Source organism: Macaca nemestrina, chromosome 2, assembly GCF_043159975.1.
Source record: "Macaca nemestrina isolate mMacNem1 chromosome 2, mMacNem.hap1, whole genome shotgun sequence".
Lineage (NCBI taxonomy): Eukaryota > Metazoa > Chordata > Mammalia > Primates > Cercopithecidae > Macaca > Macaca nemestrina.
The window spans coordinates 119,975,794-119,996,872 of record NC_092126.1 but is presented as its reverse complement, the minus strand read 5'-3'; the positions used below and the strand labels follow the sequence as shown (position 1 = coordinate 119,996,872).

The following is a 21,079-nucleotide window of genomic DNA, read 5'->3' as shown; positions in this document are numbered from 1 at the left end:
TTTTAAAGAAAAGTTATACAAAGCAATGCCAATAAGACTGAAAAATATACGTGGAATAGACTGTGAAGAGATGTTTTAATGATAATTGACACAAAATAGGTAGCGAACCCAAATAGACCAGTAAACATAGTGAAAAAATTAAAAGATAATCACCAACTAATCTTATTCTGTGTTTTTTTGCTCTTTTAAAGAGACTGGGTCTCTCCCTCTGTCGCCCAGGCTGGAGTGCAGTGGTGCAGTCACAGCTCACTGTAGCCTCAAATTCCTGGGCTCAAGAGATCCTCCTGCTTCACTCTCCCCAAGTAGCTGGGACTACAGGCACATGCCACCACACTGGGCTAATTAAAAAAACATTTTTTTTAGAGACAGGGTCTTGCTATATTGCCCAGACTGGTCTTGAACTTCTGTCCTCAAGCAATCCTCCTGCCTCAGCCTCCTCAGTAGCTGACATTACAGCAGGAGTCAACATGCCCTGCCAAGCCCATTCAGTTTTATGTGTGTGTTCTACAAAACATTTCAGGAATCGAGAAGACTGGCATTATGCTAACTGTTCCAGAACATATGAAAAATGGAAAGCTTCTCAATCTATCTATGATACTAGCATACATCTGATATTAAACCTAGAAAAGGAGAACTCAAGAAATCTATGGGCCAGTGGCAATGTATATTGCTTTTTAAATAAGGAAACATTATTTCAAATATGATAATACATCTTTTCATGTTATATGTTACATGTGTGTGTGTTTCCAAAGGGAGCAAACTAACTTTTTGTTTGTTGGTTATTGCAATTCTCCAAAGCCTTGGCCAGGTAGGCAGGTAAATTCACTGAAGATTAAATCTGTGTGGGTGTAAATTTATGGTGTTCGGGGACCTCAAGCCTAGTCACAGATCTATCTAGAAATGTGTATCTCTAGATATAAAGGGAGCAGATAGAGGAAGACAAGTTAGGTTTCATCACTTTTTCTAGGAAGACATCTCTGTAAGTGGTGGCCCAGTTAGAACCTGGACATCTAGATTCTAAGCACAGAAAAGATACATTCATTTAACTGTTGGAACCATAGAAAGAAAATCATTTTTTTAAATAACAAAAGTATATATCATTATTATGTTCCCAAAACACCAGAGGTTCAGTCCAGGTCCTGCTGCTTGCTGCATAGAAGGCCAATCACTGAGACAAGTATTGCCAGAGAAGAAGGCTTTAATCAGGTGCTGCAGCTGAGGAGATGGGAGATCAGTTTCCAATCCATCTCCTTGACTGACTAACATAAGTGTTTATATAGCAGGAAAGAAATGTAATCATGAGTGGAAAAACAGGAAATAGAGAGGGATAAGGAAGAGGAGTTGGTCAACAGGAAGTAGATAGGGCAAGGCAATTATGACAGATGAGGGGTCTGACGTCTCATTGTCCAAATGCAGTGATCTGGTGAGTTTGAGCCCCTTGACACTATCTGGGAGCCCTGATGGTTGGTTTCCTTAGAAAGGAACTCAGATAAGACAAATGCAACTTTCTCAAGTTTTAAAACTGGGAGGTCGATTTATCTGTTTTTTCAAAGAAACCATTAACATCAGCTCTTTGGGACAATTGGGTCAGTTTCAATTGTAGAAAATTTAGAGTATGCAAATGAAAAGAAAATGAAAACCTCTTGGAATTCTACCACTGATAACATTTTGATGTGTGTCATTCCAGCCTTCTCTGCTGGTGATTGTGTGTGTATTTGTGTGTTTTATAACAGTGTGAGTAAATCACAAAATTGTTTTGTTGTCTGCTCCCCCTGCCACCAATATGTCATGAACATCTTTCTGTCTTATTAAATATTCATATAACTGCCTGTTCCCTTATTCCACTGTCTCTCTCATCATTTATGTCACTGAATTCTTATGTTAGAACTATTGATCCCCTCTTTTTTACACTATAGATTATTCATGTAAAAATCTTAGATACAAAATGGTTTTTGTGTATTTCCAAGAAAAACAAAATTAAGCCCTGAGCAACATAAACATTTGAAATGAAGTTCTTTAGTTAGAAACAGGTGTATAATTTTTAAAGACCTCTTTAGGGAAAGGGGAAACCTTTATAGAAAACATTTTTTCATATTGTATGTGTCAGTGTAAGTGACAGAAATCTCATCTAGAATTCAATGTAGCAAAAAGGAAATTTATAGACAAATGCATCAGTTATCCATTGATCCTGTAATGTGGCAAAACAATCAACCACAAAACATCAGTGACATACTAAGAAGCATTTATCAAGTGCATAAGTGTGGTGTTTAGTTGATCTCAGCTGGGCTCGCTCATGCCCCTGTAGGCAGTGTCTTGTTGGCTAGGTAGTTCTGCTGACTTTGGCTGGGCTTGCTCACACATCTTGGGGCTGCTTGGCTGTTGGCTAGGACAACTTGGTTCTATTTTATATTTCTCATCTTCCATCAGGCTAGATTGGGAATATTCTAATTGCTATGGTGGAGGAAAATGAGCAAGAGAGTAAACATACATGTTGCTTAAGGCATCTGCTTACTTCACATTTGTTATCACCTTCCTGGACAAATAAAGTCACATGACTGAACCCAGCATCACATTGGGAAAACACTGCCAAGACATACATAAAAAAAGGAGTAAAAAATTGGGAGCTTTAATGCAATCAGTCACCTGGCATATGTAACTAAAATGGCCGGGGAACAGATGTATAGATGATAGATGATGATAACTTCTATGACTCCTGGATCTGGAGTATGAAGTGATGTCACCTGGTTTCACACTCTTTGAAGTTTAGCTCTGGTTCCCTTTGTATTCTCTTCACCCTCAGGGAGGCCCTTTCCACATTGTAATACTCACAGTTCTATCTTGAAAGTAAGGAATTCCAGCTGAAGAAGAGCTTATCTTTCCCAGCTGTTCCCACTAGAATCATAGTATGGAGTCTTGTTGGACCAATGTGGGTCACATGCCCATCACTAAACTAGCTACCATGTCTGGAGGATACAATATGATGGTTGACCAGGTGTGGGTCATGTTCTCACCCCTTGCACCATCCAGGATGGTAGAGTGAAGGGAGTCAACCTTACCTAAACCCAATGAACTGTGAATAGCGGGTTTGGAAGAATTTCTCTAAGGAAAATAGTGACAGTATTATCAGAAAGTGTGTATTTGGGAGAGGGGAAAGGCAGGTGAAAATAAAAGATACCCCTGTATATTGCTATTAATGTACTTATCTCATTGAGACATTTACCTTCAAAATTTATTTATTGACTATTTGATACTAGGTACAAAACTAGGTGTTTTATAAACATCATCTTATTTCTTACAATACTAGATGGTATTGTAAGATCTCTTATTGTTGTAAAGCTGAAGAAAAATAAAATACAGTAAAGACTTCCTGAGAGGAAGAACAGGAGGCCATAATGCACCCCATTAAGGCTATATGGGTGCTAAAATTGAAGGGATACTCACAATGCTGTAACCCTGCTACATAAAATCTTCACTAATATACTTCAGTAACCATGATGGGAACTTCTTCTCCTTTGCCATTTCTGTACAGACATGAAGTGGTTAATATGAATATTAAGGTCAACCGAAATGGGAAATAATTCTCAAGAGGACAGCCTGAAAGATATGTGTGAAAGGGAAATGAGATAGGACTGTTGTTTTCTCTGGTAATATCATTGAGGATCTGGCTATGTGTTTAGGCATCCCATTGGTTGAGTTACCTCTTTTTCTTCTAACTCCAGGATAGCCAGTAGGTTTGAATTCATGTGTCAATGCCAGTTGATTAGTGGTAAGCCATCTAGAGTGTTGTGTTGAGAAGAATTCTGAACCTGTGGAAAAGAGGACTGTGATAGATTAGTGATGTTTGTAATGAGTACAGGAGGCGAAGGTAACAACATGAATACCAAATATTTGACATCCCAGGAAGCAACAGCTTCTCAGAGTCACTTTCAAGCCACATATGTATGGGGGTTATGCCCCAAAGGAGGGGTCTTTTTATAGCTGAGGTCTCCATGATGGGGAATTCCGTGGGAATTTTCTGGAGGTTCCAACTCTAACCTTAGCACAAACCAATATTGAGAGCTTCATTTTCCTAAGGAATAGACCTTATTTTTTACTTTGAGAATTTTTATCTTGCTTAGGGGCAGGGTGGGGGGAATTTATAAAACTTTCACCTGTAGTAGTAAAGTTTTAGAGTTGCTTTTCTTTCTAAATGAACATTATGGGTGTGGCTCTTTCTATCTGTCTATTATTAATCACCTATCTACATAGGTTCATCTATTATTATCTTTATATATTTAAAAATATACAGTTAGAGTTCCAAAGAATTTTGTTTTTAATTATTCTTTTTTTCACTCTGTAGATCTTTGAGTGGAGTTATTTTCTGGTACGGACTGTGAAAAGAATGCGGTGAAAATTCTGGACAATCGTGGAAATATTAGCTCAAACCCCAACTTAGTATAGCATTTCTTCTCTTCAGTAACACCTCATAATACAAGAAAAATGTATGGAAGTGCAAGAACAATCACCAATCTGGAAGGTAGCCCTTCCAGATCCCCTCGTTTGCCAAGGTCCCCTCGTTTGGGCCACCGAAGAACAAGTAGCGGGGGAGGTGGAGGAACAGGCAAGACTCTGTCTATGGAGAATATCCAGTCCCTCAATGCAGCCTATGCTACGTCTGGACCCATGTATCTGAGTGATCATGAAGGGGTGGCTTCAACAACTTACCCAAAGGGCACTATGACTCTGGGAAGGGCTACGAATCGAGCAGTATATGGAGGCCGTGTCACAGCCATGGGTAGTAGTCCCAATATTGCTTCTGCTGGACTTTCCCACACAGATGTCCTTTCATACACAGATCAACATGGTGGGCTGACTGGCTCATCCCATCATCACCACCACCAGGTCCCCTCCATGTTGAGGCAGGTAAGAGACAGCACAATGTTAGATCTTCAGGCCCAGCTGAAAGAACTGCAGAGAGAGAATGACCTCCTCCGGAAAGAGCTCGACATCAAGGACAGCAAGTTGGGATCTTCCATGAACAGTATTAAGACTTTCTGGAGTCCTGAGCTTAAGAAGGAGAGAGTCTTGAGGAAAGAAGAGGCAGCGCGGATGTCTGTCCTCAAGGAGCAGATGAGGGTTTCCCATGAAGAAAATCAGGTAGGTCATGACTCATCTCAGTATTTTTCAGCCTTGGCTTCTCACTGAGTAGTTGATGCTTTGCAGATGGTACCACGACCTGTGCAGAAGAAAGTTTGGCATCATCAAGAAGGTTATGGCTTAGTATGTGTTTGACTTGGACACTATGAGAGAGCATAGGAAATATACCATTACAGCTTGTGATTTCCTTATTTTCCAATAACCTTTTCACATGGTTGCAGATGGGGAGAGGGGTGGGGTGGGGAGGATCACTCCTCATTGCCTAACTTTTGTACTTGGCTAATTTTGTTTTCTTTTTCAGCAGTTGCAACAGCTGTTCAGATGTACCTCCTTCTGAATAGAAGAAGAAAATGTTAATTTCTGTAAGAACAAACACTTTAACGGCAACATTTAGAGGGCCACATTTGACTGGTGAATTGATTTTTATTTTTAAGCACCAGCACCATTATTTCCTTCTAGAATGAGTGAAGTTTGTTCTCTAAGTAGCAAACTGAACAATATGAAATGGAATGGGATCAAATGGGTTTGCTTTGTTAGAGATACACAATAAATTTTAACTTGGTGTTTTTGCCTTCATCCATGCAGCATTAATTAATTATCAACTATGTGCAAGTCACCTTCATACTCTTCTTTGATCCATCCTTCATGCCACAGGAAGAACAGGTTCCTGGTGTCTATCTGCAGTTATGCTATTTTCCTGCTTTAAAGCCCTCAGTGATTACTCATTGCCTCCAGAATAAAGTCTACCTTCTTGACTGAGCCCATAGCACTTCTACCAGAAGGCCTGGGCCAACATTTCCAGCCTTTTCTTGTGCCACCTCCCTCTACATCTGTGCTTTCTGCATCACTGCCTGGTAATTCCTGCACACACCCAAGGTTTTGCACTGCCATGCCCTTGCTCTTGCTGCTCCCTTCCACTGGTGGCCTTCTCAGAACCTGCTTTTCCTGCCACCTCTCTTTCAATCCCAGCCAGTCTTCATTCCCAAATCCTACCTATTCTGTCAGGCTTGTTTTTTTATGCTGCTATTTTCTTTCTTTTTTTTTTAATGCCTACTCTATTTCCTAAAATGCTGCTATTTTTATAAGAACTTTGGAATCAGACATACCTGGGTTTAAACTCCAGCTTCATATCTCTCTCTCTCTCTATCTCTCTCTCCTTTTTTTTTTTTTTTTTTCAGAGACAGGGTCTTGCTCTGTTGCTCAGGCTGGAGTGTAGTGATATTGATCATAGCTCACTGCAGCCTTGACCTCCTGGCTCAGATGATCCTCCACGCCTCAGCTTTCTGAGTAGCTGGGACTACAGGCACATAGCACCACAGCCTGCCAATTAAAATTATTATTTTTTCTGTAGAGACAAGGTCTTGCTATTTTGCCAAGGCTGGTCTTGAACTCCAGGCTTCAAGGAGTAATTCTAAAGTTCTGGGATTGCACACCTGGCCCCAGCTTCATCTGCAGTTGGTGCTTATAGAAGTGCTAAGAGCTAGGGCATATGGAATGTGATACCACATGGCTCAAAAATTCCCAGATATTATTTAACTTTCTGAAGGAAATTGACATAACTCTTAGTTGACTGAACAAGTGATTTTCCAGTTACTGGCTTTGATGTTGGTCTAATGAAGTGCTCTGCCTTTCTTGGAGTCATCTGCTGACCCTCCTAACTGTTTCCCTGGCAACTTCTCCTTTGGAGTTTAAGCGCCTGTAGAAGCATTTGTGATCTATATGAAAATCTGCCTTTTGTCCTTCTTCTATGTGTAGAAAACAATCACCTTATCCTTTTGATTATCTAACAGAGCCAAAGCTAGTTTTTGGTTCATAGTTGGAACCAAAAGCTTTGTTCTTCACTCTAAAATGATGCTCTTCAGTATCATTTCTGCTTCTTTCTGATTTTGCTGGTTCATAAAGTCTTTATGAACCTGTTTCTACAATGCACATTTTCCCCCAGTTTTATACTGGTTTTCTCTTCATTTTAATTTTTTGGAAAATGGTTAAAGCAGTTTAGGAATGGTGCAAACAGGGACAAAAAGTTTGAAAGCTCTGCTCCAAACTGTTAGCTCCAAAGTGACTTATCTCATGCTTCTTTCATTAAATTTATCTTTGAGCACAGACCCCAATTATACATGTATATTTATTTATAAATTACAGGATGCAGTATGCTGCCAATGTATTATGTGTCTTCTATGACATCCACAAAGAGTTAAATGTAGATGAGATAGAGCAAAATAATACACTGAGATACATTTTAGTGACATATAAAACCTTTTTCACTTTTATTAAAAACATTTTGCGCCACTTGTCCATTTCATGAGGGTTAGTTCAGTTTAGAATAGGTGATATCCATAATTCCACTTAACTGTCTCATGTTGCCATAAGCTAGGAGTGTGTGAATGCTTGAGGGCACTTCCATTATCCCTTTCTTGTTCTGGTCTGTACTGTGATCACAGGATACCTTGGTATTGTAGGTGAAATGTGACTGTGTGACATATGACTCAGTGAAAGCTCCAGTATTAATCTGTATATTTAATACAAGTAAAATGCAATTTTCTCTTTTAGATTAAAAAATGTAAAATGAGGAAGAAGTATGGAGATTTTGAAAAGTCAGTTTACTTGCAATATGATGTCTTACAAAGTAAAAAATATAAAGATTGACAAAAAACAAGTTATTAAAAAAAGACTGTCTTCTCTTTTTGGAAGTATATTAGGATCCCTTTTAGAAGTATAGGAGTACCTGTTGGTCAGGATAGGGTAAGTTTTGCTGCAGTAACTAACAAACTTCAAATCTCAGTGAATTTACATATTAGAGATTTATTTCTTATTTGCCTAAAGTATGAAGCAGGTCAGGTGACTCTGTGGGACAGGTCTTTTCCGTGCAGTGACTCAGGATCCAGGATTTCTGCATCTTGATGCATGGTTTCAAAGGTTGCTACAGCAGGGGAAGAGAGTGACTGAAGATGGCACATTGGTTCTTTAATTCCTTGAACTGAAAGTGACATAAATGAAGGGAGTAGGAGGTGGAGTCCTCTCTTCTGTCCAGGAAAGGGAGGAGAGACACCTATATGGTGGATAACTACCAGTGGGGTTTTTATGTTTGTCCAAAAGTGGAGCTAGGTGAAATAAAGTTTGGGGAGCAATCTTCTGCTACTGCTGTTTTTTCTATTATGCTGCTAGTGCTACCAGTAGACATTTGTTGAGGTCCTACTGTGTGCTAGGCATAGTGCTTAGTGCTTTGTGTACGTTATCTTATTTAGTGATTCCATCAGTCATCTGAAGTAGGTGCTAGAACTTTTCTTATTTTACAGATGAAGCATAAATGTAGAGAGAATAAGCAACTTGTCCGAGTTCACACAGTTGGTAAGCAGCATAGCTAGAGTTTAAGGCATTGGTCTATTTCATGCCAAAGTCTAAGATCTTAGCTTTATGATCACTACCTCCTTAAAAGATCACTGAGCTGTGATTTAGTGTTATAGGAAGATCCTACTTCATACATGCTAGAGGAAAAAATGACTCGTTTTGATAAGATGATTAAGAATGTGATTTATTATTATCATTATTGTTTTTATTTTGAGACAGGGTTTCACTCTGTCACCTAGGCTGGAGTGCAGTGGTGCAATCCTGGCTCACTGCAGCCTTGACCTCCCGGGCTCAATCACTCCTCCCACCTCAGCCTCCCTAGTAGCTGGGACTACAGGTGTATGTCACCATGTCTGGCTAATTTTTGTACTTTTCTGTAGAGATGGAGTCTTCCTATATTGCCCAGGCTGGTCTTGAACTCCTGGGCTCAAGTGATCCTCCCACCTCAGCCTCCCAAAGTGCAGTGTTATCTTGGTACTGTCACTTGTGCTTTTGCCTCATGATGTGTTTTCTTAAAATGGAGAAGAGTGGGGCAAGGGATTATGGACAGCTAACTCTTTGGAATGGCATGATTACAGGTGTGAGCCACTGCACCTGGCCAGAATTTGTATTCTTAACTAGGAATGTATTTCTTTTTCCTAGAGATGGTTTTTGTGCTGTTTAGGGTTTTCACCATTTACCATAACTTAATTTCCTTTTAGAGGAAAAATCATGGAAACTTTTTCTGTATGGAAGAAAGAAATACAAAAGAGATAAGGGACATTTGATTATGGTTTCTTATCCTCAATAACCAGAGATTGCATCTACCAAGGTAATTCTTTCAGGGGTATTTAGATATTTAGAATTTCACTAACCTAAGTTCTAATGATCTAAAACAATTTGAACTGTTCTGTGTGAAGAGAAATTGGAAGCAGGTCCATTATAGGGTAGAGGTAAGGAGATTGAAGTGCTCTTGTATAGGAAGTTCATAGTTTTATAAATATAATGCTAACTAGCACAGCCCTTTCCTTCTTATGTGCAGTATAATCACGGGTTCCTGCACATCAGTTTCTTTGCAGTAGATTTTGAAGTCCTCATGGTTCTGTCTAAGGGAGCTGAACCCAATTCCAGATCTAAGGGAGGATGCTGAACTCCCTCTCTGTGTTACAGGGAGTGCAGGACTGTTTGGAACCTTGGGGCTAATGAGTAGGTGGCCGTGACCAAATTTCTTATTTGCAAAGTGTTGATACTCAGGTTCTTGGATGGATATGCCATCCCTTCCTCCATTCCCACTTCTCCTCCACCTGGTTCCCTCCAAGGCCTTAGCCACGCATCTCTACATGAATATAAATACATTTGCTTTACTGCTAAGAGTTGCAGCACTGAAATTTAGAATCATGTGCTTGTTTGTATAAACCAGAGTGCACGGATGCAGTGTTATCTTGGTGCTGTCACTTATGCTTTTGCTTCATGATGTGTTTTCTTCAATTGGAGGAGAGTGGGGCAAGGGATTATGGACAGCTAATTCTTTGGAATGGCATGAACCCATAGCCCATGCTCTCAACGTCACACCTGTAGAACAATTGTGGGAGAGGTGAGGAGAAAGTATTGAGAATGGATGTTCTGCTGCCATGTGAGGTAGCCCCTTATTATTTTTAGTGGCCTGTGGTGTTAGGATAGGTGTTATGGGGGGCAGGGCTGATGAGAGGGTGGATACAACTGTAGGGAAGTAAAGTGAACTTACTTTCTCTAAAAGAATATAGGTTTGTCTTTTCTTTATATCTTTATTCTATTGTGTGATGGAGATCAAAGAAAGGAAACATAGGAGTGAATACTTTTTTTTTAAGGTTCATAAAGACTTCTATCTTGTAGTTTGGTACATAAGAGTTATTGACTTTTCATATTCCTAGGTATTTTGTGCAATTGTTAACGTTGTATTTCTAATGGATTTCTTCCAAATTAAGTATACATAAAGCAATTTTTAGATATTTTCCTAGGTTGTGCATGGCTAGCCAAGGCTCTGCATGAATATAAATAGCATCACACACTAGGAGATTGTACTAGATCTAATATTTACCCATCTTGCGTGTGCAGAAGTGGGACAAGGTCATTGGGAAACGTAACCCAAGAAGTGTAAGTAAACCTGTCTGGGGAATGTTACAGCTTTTAAGCAATGGTTATATGATCATTTCTATTTTTGGCTTAACACAATAGGAAAGAATCTACTCTAAATCAATATTAATATGAGTTTTTGATGAGTTTTTGACCCAGTTTCAACATAGGATTTATTGATTCTTATTTTGAACATGAAACTTGAAAAGATCGAGACGGATCACATTTCTGTGTTTCCTTTATCAGTACTGCTTTTCTTTTATTTGTATAACTGCAGGGCCTTTTGTTTTCTTTTCTTTCTTTCTTTTTTTTGAGACTGAGTCTCGCTCTGCCACCCAGGCTGGAGTGTAGTGGTGTAATCTTGGTTCATTGCAACCTCCACCTCCTGGGTTCAGGGAATTCTCCTGCCTCGGCCTCCCGAGTAGCTGGGACTACAGGTGTGTCCCAGCACGCATGGCTGATTTTTGTATTTTTAGTAGAGATGGGGTTTCACCATGTTGGTCAGGCTGGTCATGAACTCCTGACCTCAGGTGATCTGCCTGCCAAGGCCTCCAAAAGTACTGGGATTACAGGCATGAGCCACTGCACCCAGCCTGCAGGGCCATTTCAACAGGGGTCGTTCAATTATGTTCTTTAAAATACTAACTTCACTGTGAGTATCCAGATATGATGAGTTGTGCCAATTGGAAGTGAGTGATAGAATTTCATCAGGTTTGTGGGTGGAACTCAGATGTACTCACTGCTCAGACTTGCCTTACCTCAGACTTGCCTTACCTCAGACTTACCTTCTTCCAGGCTCCTTTCTTTCTACCACTATAAGTCTAAGAAACCATGGATCCTTCAAAGCCAGTATTTCCAAAGTGTGTGCAGGGAGATAACACTTTTCAAAAGGGATTTTCTGGTCAGTCCAGTGTAACACCCAACATATTGGATATGCTTATCCTGGAAATTCATAATGCATATGTTTTGTAGGGGTTGAATTATATATCCTCCACAAAAAGATATGTTGGAGTCAGAGTGATGTGAACAGCAGACATTTACCGTCTCGGAGTTCTGGAGGGAAGAAATCCAAGATCAAGGTGTCGGCAGGTTGCTTCCTTCTGAGGGCTGTGAGGGAAGGGTCTGTTCCAGGCCTCTCTCCTTGGCTAGTGCTTGATCACCTTCTCTCTGTGTGTCCTCACGTCATCTGCCTTCTGTGAGTGACTGTGTCTGCATCCAAATTTCTCCATTTCATAAGGACACCAATCATATAGGATTCGAGTCTACCCTAATGACTTCATTTATGATCTCTGTAAAGACCCTGTCTCCAAAGAAGGTTACATTCTGAGGTACTGGTATTTTTTCGGGGGGAGGGATACACAGTTCGACCCATAACATATGCAGACTAATGTAACATATTACCATATGAAATGCTCTCTTTCAGTTAAAAATGTTTACTAGGCTGGGTGCAGTGGCTCACGCCTGTAATCCCAATACTTTGGGAGGCCAAGGCAGGAGGATTGCTTGAGTCCAGGAGTTTGAGACCAGCTGGGGCTATGGCAAGACCCTGCCTCTACAAAACAAACAAACAAAAAAACCCCCGAAAAACAAGATATATATTAAAGTTGCTTAATTCACCAATTTTCTAATCTTATTCCACTGTGAAACTTTTTTTTTTTTTTTTTTTCTGAGACAGAATCTCACTGTGTGACCCAGGCTGGAGTGCAGTGGCATGATCACAGCTCACTGCTACCTTTACCTCCCTGGGGTTAAGTGATCCTCTTTCCTCAGCCCCCGAGTAGCTGGGACCACAGGTGCACACCACCACATCCAGCTAATTTTTTTTTTTTTGTAGAGATGCGGTTTTGCCAAGTTTCCCAAGCTGGTCTTGAACTCCTGGGCTCAAGCAATCCACTTGCCTCAGCCTCCCAAAGTGCTAGTATTACAGGGGTGAGCCACTGTGCTCTGCCAAAACTTAAACTAAGCACCTACGTATTAGGCAGCTACTGCTGCAATAATGCTGTGTAACAAGCCATCTCAAAACCTATGGCTTAAAAAGACAAGCATTTATCTGTCTCCCTCACATATCTGCAGGTTGGCTATAACTTAGTTGGACTAAACTGGAAGTTGGGTTTAGGTATTTTCCACATCTCCACATTCTTCTCGGAACAGCAGCTATTCAGGGCTTCATCTTCTTATGGTGGATCACAAATGCCAAATGTACAACTAAACCCCACAAACATGTTTAAAGCCTTTCATCATTTTCACCAACATTCTGTTGGCTAAAGCGTGTGATGTAACCAAGCCCAAAGTCAGTCGTGTGGAGGAAATTTACTCCCTGCCAAGGCAGAGGGGGAGTGGAGTGAATATACATGCATATATTTAACAACAGTCCCATCTGTTACAAATTATAAATATTCCTAGAAATAAGGGTATAAGGCCACACTTTGGGAAAGGCTGCTCTGCTTCAGGAGCATCTCTGGAAGTGAGACCTTAAAGGAGACCTGTGAAGATGGATGAGCACTTTCTATGTGGTTCCTTCCATGTCTGGCCCTTCCAAAGTACCCTGATGGTGCTAGAGACTCAGATGTAGTCACTCCTCACACCTGTCTTTTCCCTTACCTTCTCTCAGGCTCCCTTCTTTCCTCTAGTATAAGTCTGAGAAATCCTGACTTAGCTTCAGGCTCCTCCTCCTCTTCCTCAAGTATCTGGCCAATGAAACCCAAGTGGAAATCTGGGGGATTTTAGGAAATCTTTTTCCTTCCTGATAAAGGAACAAATATCACCAGCAATTCTCCCCAACTTCTTTCTGTCTTGTGGGTTGATGTGATGGATGGAGCTGTGTCAGCCACATTATAAGCATGAAAGAAAAGCCAAAGAAAGAAAGGAATAGACAAGTCCAGAGACATGTGAGCTGCCATCTCTGAACGACTGCACCAACAGCAGCAGTGACCTGCCTCTAGATGTCTAGTCATGTGAGAAATGAAACCCAGAGTTGTTTAAGTCACTGTTGTTTGGGCATTCTATTACTTGCAGCTCACCAATTGATAAAACATCAGAAATCATTAATTGATAACTGTTATTCATAGTAATTGCCAGTTCTGATAACCTCCCCCCACCCCAACAAGCCATGGCATGTTTCAGGGAGGTTCAAGGAAATCTTAAAGGACCTTACACATTCAAATGAAGAAACCTCCTTACTAATTAATTTGGGCAAGACTCCAAAGTAGTGACACAAATGCTGCTCAAAGCCTGCATAAGCCAAAAACAAAAACAAAAACAAAAACATGTGGGGGGGTGGAATTGATTAGTTCTTGTAACAAAATTACAGAAAGGATCAGGTGTGGAGTTTGGGGTTACTGGATCCAGGGCCTTAAACTGTAGCAGGACTTTGTCTCTCACCATCGCTTCATCTCTGGTTCTCAATGTCTGCCTCTGTCTATGTTTGAGCCTCATTTTTTCCTTTGTGTAGTGGGCAGTCTTGGCTGCCAGTACCCTAGGGTCACAATTGAATGGTCAAGAGAGCCTTATGTCTTCCCTTCCCACTTGGAAAGTTCATGGAGGGACTCTGATCCTGCCTTGTTCATATCCTCCCTCCAGGACTTGGTGAGTGTGTATGTGTGTGTGTGTGGTTGGGGGATGGTGGGGGCGGGTATGTGAGAAGAGGTTGCTGTGATTGGTGACCCTATTAGAACCGCAGGTGTTGAGAGAGGAGCAGTTCTCTAAAGGAACTGGGATGAAGAGGGACCAGATGCTCCAAGACACAAAACAGATGTCAACTGCCTTGACTTGAGCTGTCCTTAGTCACCTCCGCTCTCCAAATGTTTTAAGGGCTTATCAGTCATAGTGGAGTCTGAGAACTTAAGAAGTCAATCATATGTTGCATCTGTGTGTAAGGTGTTTCATTTTAATTCCGAGTTGAAGTGTGAGTGCTTGTGTGTGTTTTCCCCAATGTTACATAGGCACACGGATTTAGAACTGGATAATATAGTTTAGCACCACAACATACCTTGGAATGCTAAATCTCAGAAGGACAAAAAAAATGACTCCATCTTCTCATCTTGAAACAGTCTTCCTTAGCTCTTCAGAGAACTGTAGCTTTTCTCTACTTTTCCAGAGAGCTGGAAAAATTTTGGTCCAGACTTAGATGATGACCTACTTAGATGGAAACTACAATTTTAAATGCCTTTCATAGATGAGTGAAAACTTCTTTTGGTTTTGAAGATAGATGAGATGGCACAGAGCCAACAGCTGGTTTCTTTGTTTGCTAGAAGGTAGGAGAATGATTTGAAGTGAACTATACATCTTTGTCACAGATGTCAGCTGGTTTTGGCCTCAGTAATCTCTTGCAGTCGGCCCTAGAATCAGCCATGTGTACCACATTAGTGGCCTTACAGATTTTTATTCCCAGGTTTTCTTCTGAAAGACTTGGCTAATGGTAGGAAAATAAACATTCTTGTGTGTTGGACCTTGGGAGACCTAAATGATTTCCATCTTCCATTTTTCTCTCTGGATTACTTTATTTGGGTGATGGGATTACAGTAGCACATAAGCTACCAAAAAATAAAAAATAAAAATAAAAATAAAAAAAAACCTTTCCGGGCGTTTCAATGAATAGGTTATTTTAGTCTCACCTGTGCCAAGGGCACTTGTTGAAACCAAGCTCCAAGAGGGAAAGACAGGAGGAGTGGTCACCCCTAAAACATTCACCTCCAAAATATTCACTGTTGTTGGCTATCGACAGCATCCTTAGAGAATTTTAAGAGGCAAGTCTATATTAACAGCAGAAAAGTAACAGAGCGATTTTATGGGCCAAAGCAGATGGGGTGAGTTCTGAATGTGGCCTCTTCTGGCCAGAACACAATTTCAGTTTCTATAATTAGTTGCAGGTGGAGCTCTTGTGTTGTTGTTTCAGAGTCCACTGACATCTGTGTGCAAATTCCCACCACCCCCAGTTGGCATTTGGACTCAATAAGTGGTTTGGCTTCACAGGAATATAGAAAATTGTAAATCTATTTCACAGACACACACAGATAAAGCTGCTGTAAAGGTCAGGTTCTGAAAGCTTTGGAAAGCATTTCAAAAGTTTGGGAAGTAGGTTTTTAGGTAGAGCGAGGGCATGCAGCCAAGAGCTGGGGCAGTCTGACAACTGAATTCTGGCGCATGCAATTTCTTCTGTTTCTCTGTGAAGCCAGTGCTTGATTGTGTCTTGTAAGTGACGTGCAGCCATTTTGTAGATCTGGTGAGAAGTAAAGATCGAGGCAGCTACTTTTCATCTTACAAGCCCATGGCTGGGCGTGAGCTGTCTGGTTTGGCTCCATACATTGATCAGGTTAACTTGGTAGTTCTCAACTGTGGGCGTTTTTTTCTCCAGGGGACATTTGGCAGTGTCTGAAGACATTTTTGACTGTTACAACTTGGAGGATGGTAGCTACTGGCATTTAGTGAGTAGAGGCCAGTGATGCTGCTAAACATGCTACAATGCACAGGACAGCCCCTGATGTTGTCTGGCTCAGAATGCCAGTGGATACAAAGTTGAGAAACTGAGTTAACTAGACGATTACTATAACTTCATTTTGCATATCATGCTTTGCCTTCACTCAATGGTTTACCTTCACTTTGTGAACTGATGATCAAAATGCATGTATTTTTGTAAAAATGATGGTATAAAAACTAAAATATGATTCATCATTGTGTGGGAAAGAATGAATTGTCAATGATGTCTTTTTAAAATGTATTCTTCCAATTATGGATTAGTAATCATGAATCTTCAAATACCTTGAATTCTTTTAGAAGTAGACATTTGGTAAATAGGTGTCAATCTTGTAAGGAAAACTCGTAAAGGAAATAAACCTATTTTATAAAACTATAATTTCTTTACACTTTCACTGACTTTATGGTGGCTTTTGTCCCTGTCTGACAAAAGGGGAGGGGAAGTAAGCATTTTTGAGCACCTTCTATGTGCCAAGAATTTGCTAGTTTCTTTCCATGTGTGAGCTCAACAGCCCTGCAAGACACATGGCATCTCTATTTTATGGAAGAGAAACAGGTCACAGAGAGATTGAGTGACTTGCCTGAGGCCTCACCGATAGAGCTGGGATTTGATCTCAGGTATGCTTAGCTTTAAAATTGTGCTCTTTCTACTGTCATGAAGGGAAAAACAACAAACTTGCTTGAAAACCAAGGAATCTGGTACTGAAATGGAAGCGCTAAGATAGAGTAGAAGAAGCAGTGTGTTGCCTGACAGCATCTTAAGCATACTGTCTAAGAGGTATACAGAAAGGACAGAGAGCAAGAACAAAGAAGGAAGCAAGAAACAGGCGAGGAGGGAGGGCCAGCAGGAGGTAGCAAACACATTCTTGTCAAGTAAATGAGCAGAAGAGAATGCCAAAGGAACACTCCTGTCTTGGAAAGCCATCCAGAAGGATGGGAGGAAGCAACTCCAGGACTGGCTGGAAAATTAAAACCACAGGTGGCAGAGGAATGAGGGAGATTATCTCTCAGGATGCTCATTAAAGGCCTGGCAGATCCTTTCAGGTGGTTGTGACTTTGACAAATTCCCTGAATCTACAAGAGCAGAGCTTCAGGGACAGGGCAGCTCTTTACTTTGGGTTACTGGACTTCAGTGAGGATGGTCTCATTAATAGAACTCCTCCTGTCCTTACCTCCACCTTCAGGAATCTCCTAGCCCAGGGGGCCTTCAATAGGCACCTCTCAGCTTCCTCCTCAGTTGGTTTCTGACCTCACTGAGGTGATACACTATGCAGGCTTTGTCTTTTGTTCCACATCTTGTGTCTCAAAATCAGATCTTCCTCTCTTGGGTCCCATCCTTTCTGATTTCTGCCTCTGCCAGCAACTTTCCCCTGTGAAATCTCTTTTTTGTTCTTTTTGAGAATCCAGACCATTTATTTACTAATTTATTCACTCTCCCTCATTTAAGGGAGAATATGGTTGCAAGTAGCAGAAACCCATTCAAGTTTAAGGAAAAAGTAAGTAGGGAGGAGGGATTTGCTGGGAGCATAAAAGGCTACCTACTAGACATTAAGGGTAAGTAGGGCAGCCAGGTGTCACATGGAGTGGGAATCTGGGGTCAGTTGGAAGATGATGAGGAATATGAACAAAGCCAGTCTCCATCTCTGTCTCTGCTCTGTCTCTCCTATATATACATACACATCTCTGTCACTCTTATTTTCTCTCTTAATATCTATTTTTATATATCTCTTGTGAAAAAGTGGCACTCAGGGAAAGCATGTGTATTTTCTTCATTCAAGTGCTCACCAGGGACAGCCTAGAGGTATGCTGTTGCGACTTCAAATTCAGTGAACCAATAATACAATTGACCTAGCTTGGGTCTAGTCTCTTCTAGGTCCAGTCAGCTCTGGCCAAGGGAGTGAGTCACACATCCATGCCCCCTCAGCAGAGTTATGGAAAAGGTCTCTCTGAGAAGGGGGCATGATGAGTAGATTCTGTAGCAAGGGAGTGAGTGGGTAAGGTGGTGAGGAGGAAAGGACAGCCATTGCTGGGAAATATGCTTGTGCAACATATAGTTAGAAGCTTGCCTTAGTTCTAGTATTAGGAGGACCAAGACCAATCCAGAAAGACTTTTATAGTCTGAATAGTTAGCTTCTGTTAACCTCTGTCTATAACTAGTTAACCTCTGTCTATAACTAGCCATTTCAATAGCAACTTCAGTAGCCTCCTGGAATCTCTAACCTCCACACTCACTTCTTCACTCCTTACCTTTATTGTGCCCCCTAGAGAAATTCTGGAAGTTATATTGACCAATACCAGGATCAATTCATGTTATTTTACCATAGTAGACCCATCTGGCGCTTTTATATACTATCAGAGTGCATCTTTGATGGAATTAAAACAAATTCTCCCCTTTCTATAAATTCCTGTAGTTTCATTGGAGACTTTGGTCTCCAAAGTGGATGGGAAAATGGTACTAATTAGGGTCTGTACACTTTTAGAAGTGAGTAATAATTTGGTGGTTTCCATTTTAAAGTATAATTGGGCCAGGCATGGTGGCTTATGCCTGTAATCCTAGCACTTTGTGAGACAGAGGCGGGAGGATCACTGGAGCCCAGAAATTTGAGACCAGCCTGGGCAACATGGCAAGATCCTGTTTCTACTAAAAAATTAGCCAGGTGTGGTGGTGTGTGCCTGTGGTCCCAGCTACTTGTGAGGCTGAGGTGGGAGGATCACTTGAACCTAGGAGATCATGCCTGCAGTGAGCTGTGTTCATGCTACTGCACTCCAGCCTGAGTGACAGAGTAATACTCTGTCTCCCCCCCGCCCAAAAAAAGAAAAAAGTATAACCATTTAAGTTCTAAAAACGATTGGCTCGTGAGTACATATTATCTGAGAAGGAATGGAAAGAAATTAAAATTCACTGATTCATCCCTTGGAAAAGCTTTCTAAAATCTCCATGTGAAATAATATAAAAGTTTCCAAGGAATCCTAAGACCAATAGAAATCAGTAAATCTATGAGATGAAGAGTTGGACAGTGCACATGATGGCCAGATTTAGAACTTGCTTAAATTTAGAAATGTACTAAATAATAAATAAAACTGCCTTCTCAAAAAGTTTTAACTTCTCTTTGGGATTTTTACCTTTGGGAAGCCATGTACTCTTTGAGAGCTGATGAAAACGTCATAATTTTCCCTAGAAAGCTGTGCATAACCTGAATTGTGCACAACATTTCACTTCCTCATCCCTACTGCTAACTTGAAGGGCATCTCAGGATATTTAGATCAAGATCCTCTGTCTAGATATTACCACTTCATAAAATGTTGCAACATATGTTGGGAGTAAGTAGTTCCCAGTGATTAGTGAAACAAATGAGCTTTTGGTAATATGAGACATGTCTTCAGTTCACTGCTATTCAGTTTGTGCTGAGAAATAGGGGGCATGTGCCAGGATTTTGGTGATAAAGGGTATGTACTTGGTAAGGTAGAAACTTGCTGATGGACTGTACTGCATTCACTAAATGTATTCAGATACAATATACTGGAGGTGGTGGATTTTAGTCTACCTTCAGGAATAAGTTACCTTGAAAGAGTTTGCATAGCATTAGGTGTCATAGTAAAGCACATCTTTAAATATTTTCTTTTTTTTTAAAATTTATTTATTATTATTATACTTTAAGTTCTAGGGTACATGTGCGTAACGTGCAGGTTTGTTACATATGTATACTTGTGCCATGTTGGTGTGCTGCACCCATCAACTCGTCAGCACCCATCAACTCATCATTTACATCAGGTATAACTCCCAGTGCAATCCCTCCCCCCTCCCCCCTCCCCCCTCCCCATGATAGGCCCCGGTGTGTGATGTTCCCCTCCTGTGTCCAAGTGAGCTCATTGTTCAGTTCCCACCTGTGAGTGAGAACATGCGGTGTTTGGTTTTCTGTTCTTGTGATAGTTTGCTAAGAATGATGGTTTCCAGCTGCATCCATGTCCCTACAAAGGACACAAACTCATCCTTTTTGATGGCTGCATAGTATTCCATGGTGTATATGTGCCACATTTTCTTAATCCAGTCTGTCACTGATGGACATTTGGGTTGATTCCAAGTCTTTGCTATTGTGAATAGTGCCGCAATAAACATACGTGTACATGTGTCTTTATAGCTGCATGATTTATAATCCTTTGGGTATATACCCAGTAATGGGATGGCTGGGTCATATGGTACATCTAGTTCTAGATCCTTGAGGAATCGCCATACTGTTTTCCATAATGGTTGAACTAGTTTACAATCCCACCAACAGTGTAAAAGTGTTCCTATTTCTCCACATCCTCTCCAGCACCTGTTGTTTCCTGACTTTTTAATGATGGCCATTCTAACTGGTGTGAGATGGTATCTCATTGTGGTTTTGATTTGCATTTCTCTGATGGCCAGTGATGATGAGCATTTTTTCATGTGTCTGTTGGCTGTATGAATGTCTTCTTTTGAGAAATGTCTGTTCATATCCTTTGCCCACTTTTGGATGGGGTTGTTTGTTTTTTTCTTGTAAATTTGTTTGAGTTCTTTGTAGGTTCTGGATATTAGCCCTTTGTCAGATGGGTAGATTGCAAAAATTTTCTCCCATTCTGTAGGTTGCCTGTTCACTCTGATGGTAGTTTCTTTTGCTGTGCAGAAGCTCTTTAGTTTAATTAGATCCCATTTGTCAATTTTGGCTTTTGCTGCCGTTGCTTTTGGTGTTTTGGAGGAAAACCTAGGTAGTACCATTCAGGACATAGGCATGGGCAAAGACTTCATGTCTAAATATTTTCATTAAGGACTTTTTGTTCATTATGCTTGTCTGTGGGTATGAAAATTCCAAGTTTACCTCTGACAATTCTATTTCACTTATTTGTAATTGCAACTCAAATTTCATACTGCAAATGCAATTATGCTGTAGGCATTTGTGATAGAGCAAGGAATGAATGATTTTGGTGAATTATCAAGTGAGGGTTAATTGGGTGCCTACCATGTTCCCAGTTATATGCCAAGGGGTGAAGAAGCCACTAAAGAAGTGTAAAG

At 40.7% G+C, this 21,079-nt stretch overlaps 1 protein-coding gene across 17 annotated transcripts in view; it reads left to right on the top strand.

The window, feature by feature from the left end:
• LOC105482397 (ELKS/RAB6-interacting/CAST family member 2) overlaps positions 1 to 21,079 on the top strand; it is a 981,466-nt gene that overhangs the window by 29,250 nt on the left and 931,137 nt on the right. For all 17 annotated transcript variants that reach the window (XR_011620093.1, XR_011620095.1, XR_011620096.1 and 14 more), the window contains exon 2: positions 4,340 to 5,136. Coding sequence is in view for 12 of the 17 variants with exons in the window: in XM_071091912.1 (XP_070948013.1) it covers positions 4,480 to 5,136 (657 nt within the window). In the remaining 5 variants the exon portion in view is untranslated. The remainder of the gene's footprint in view (positions 1 to 4,339; positions 5,137 to 21,079) is intronic.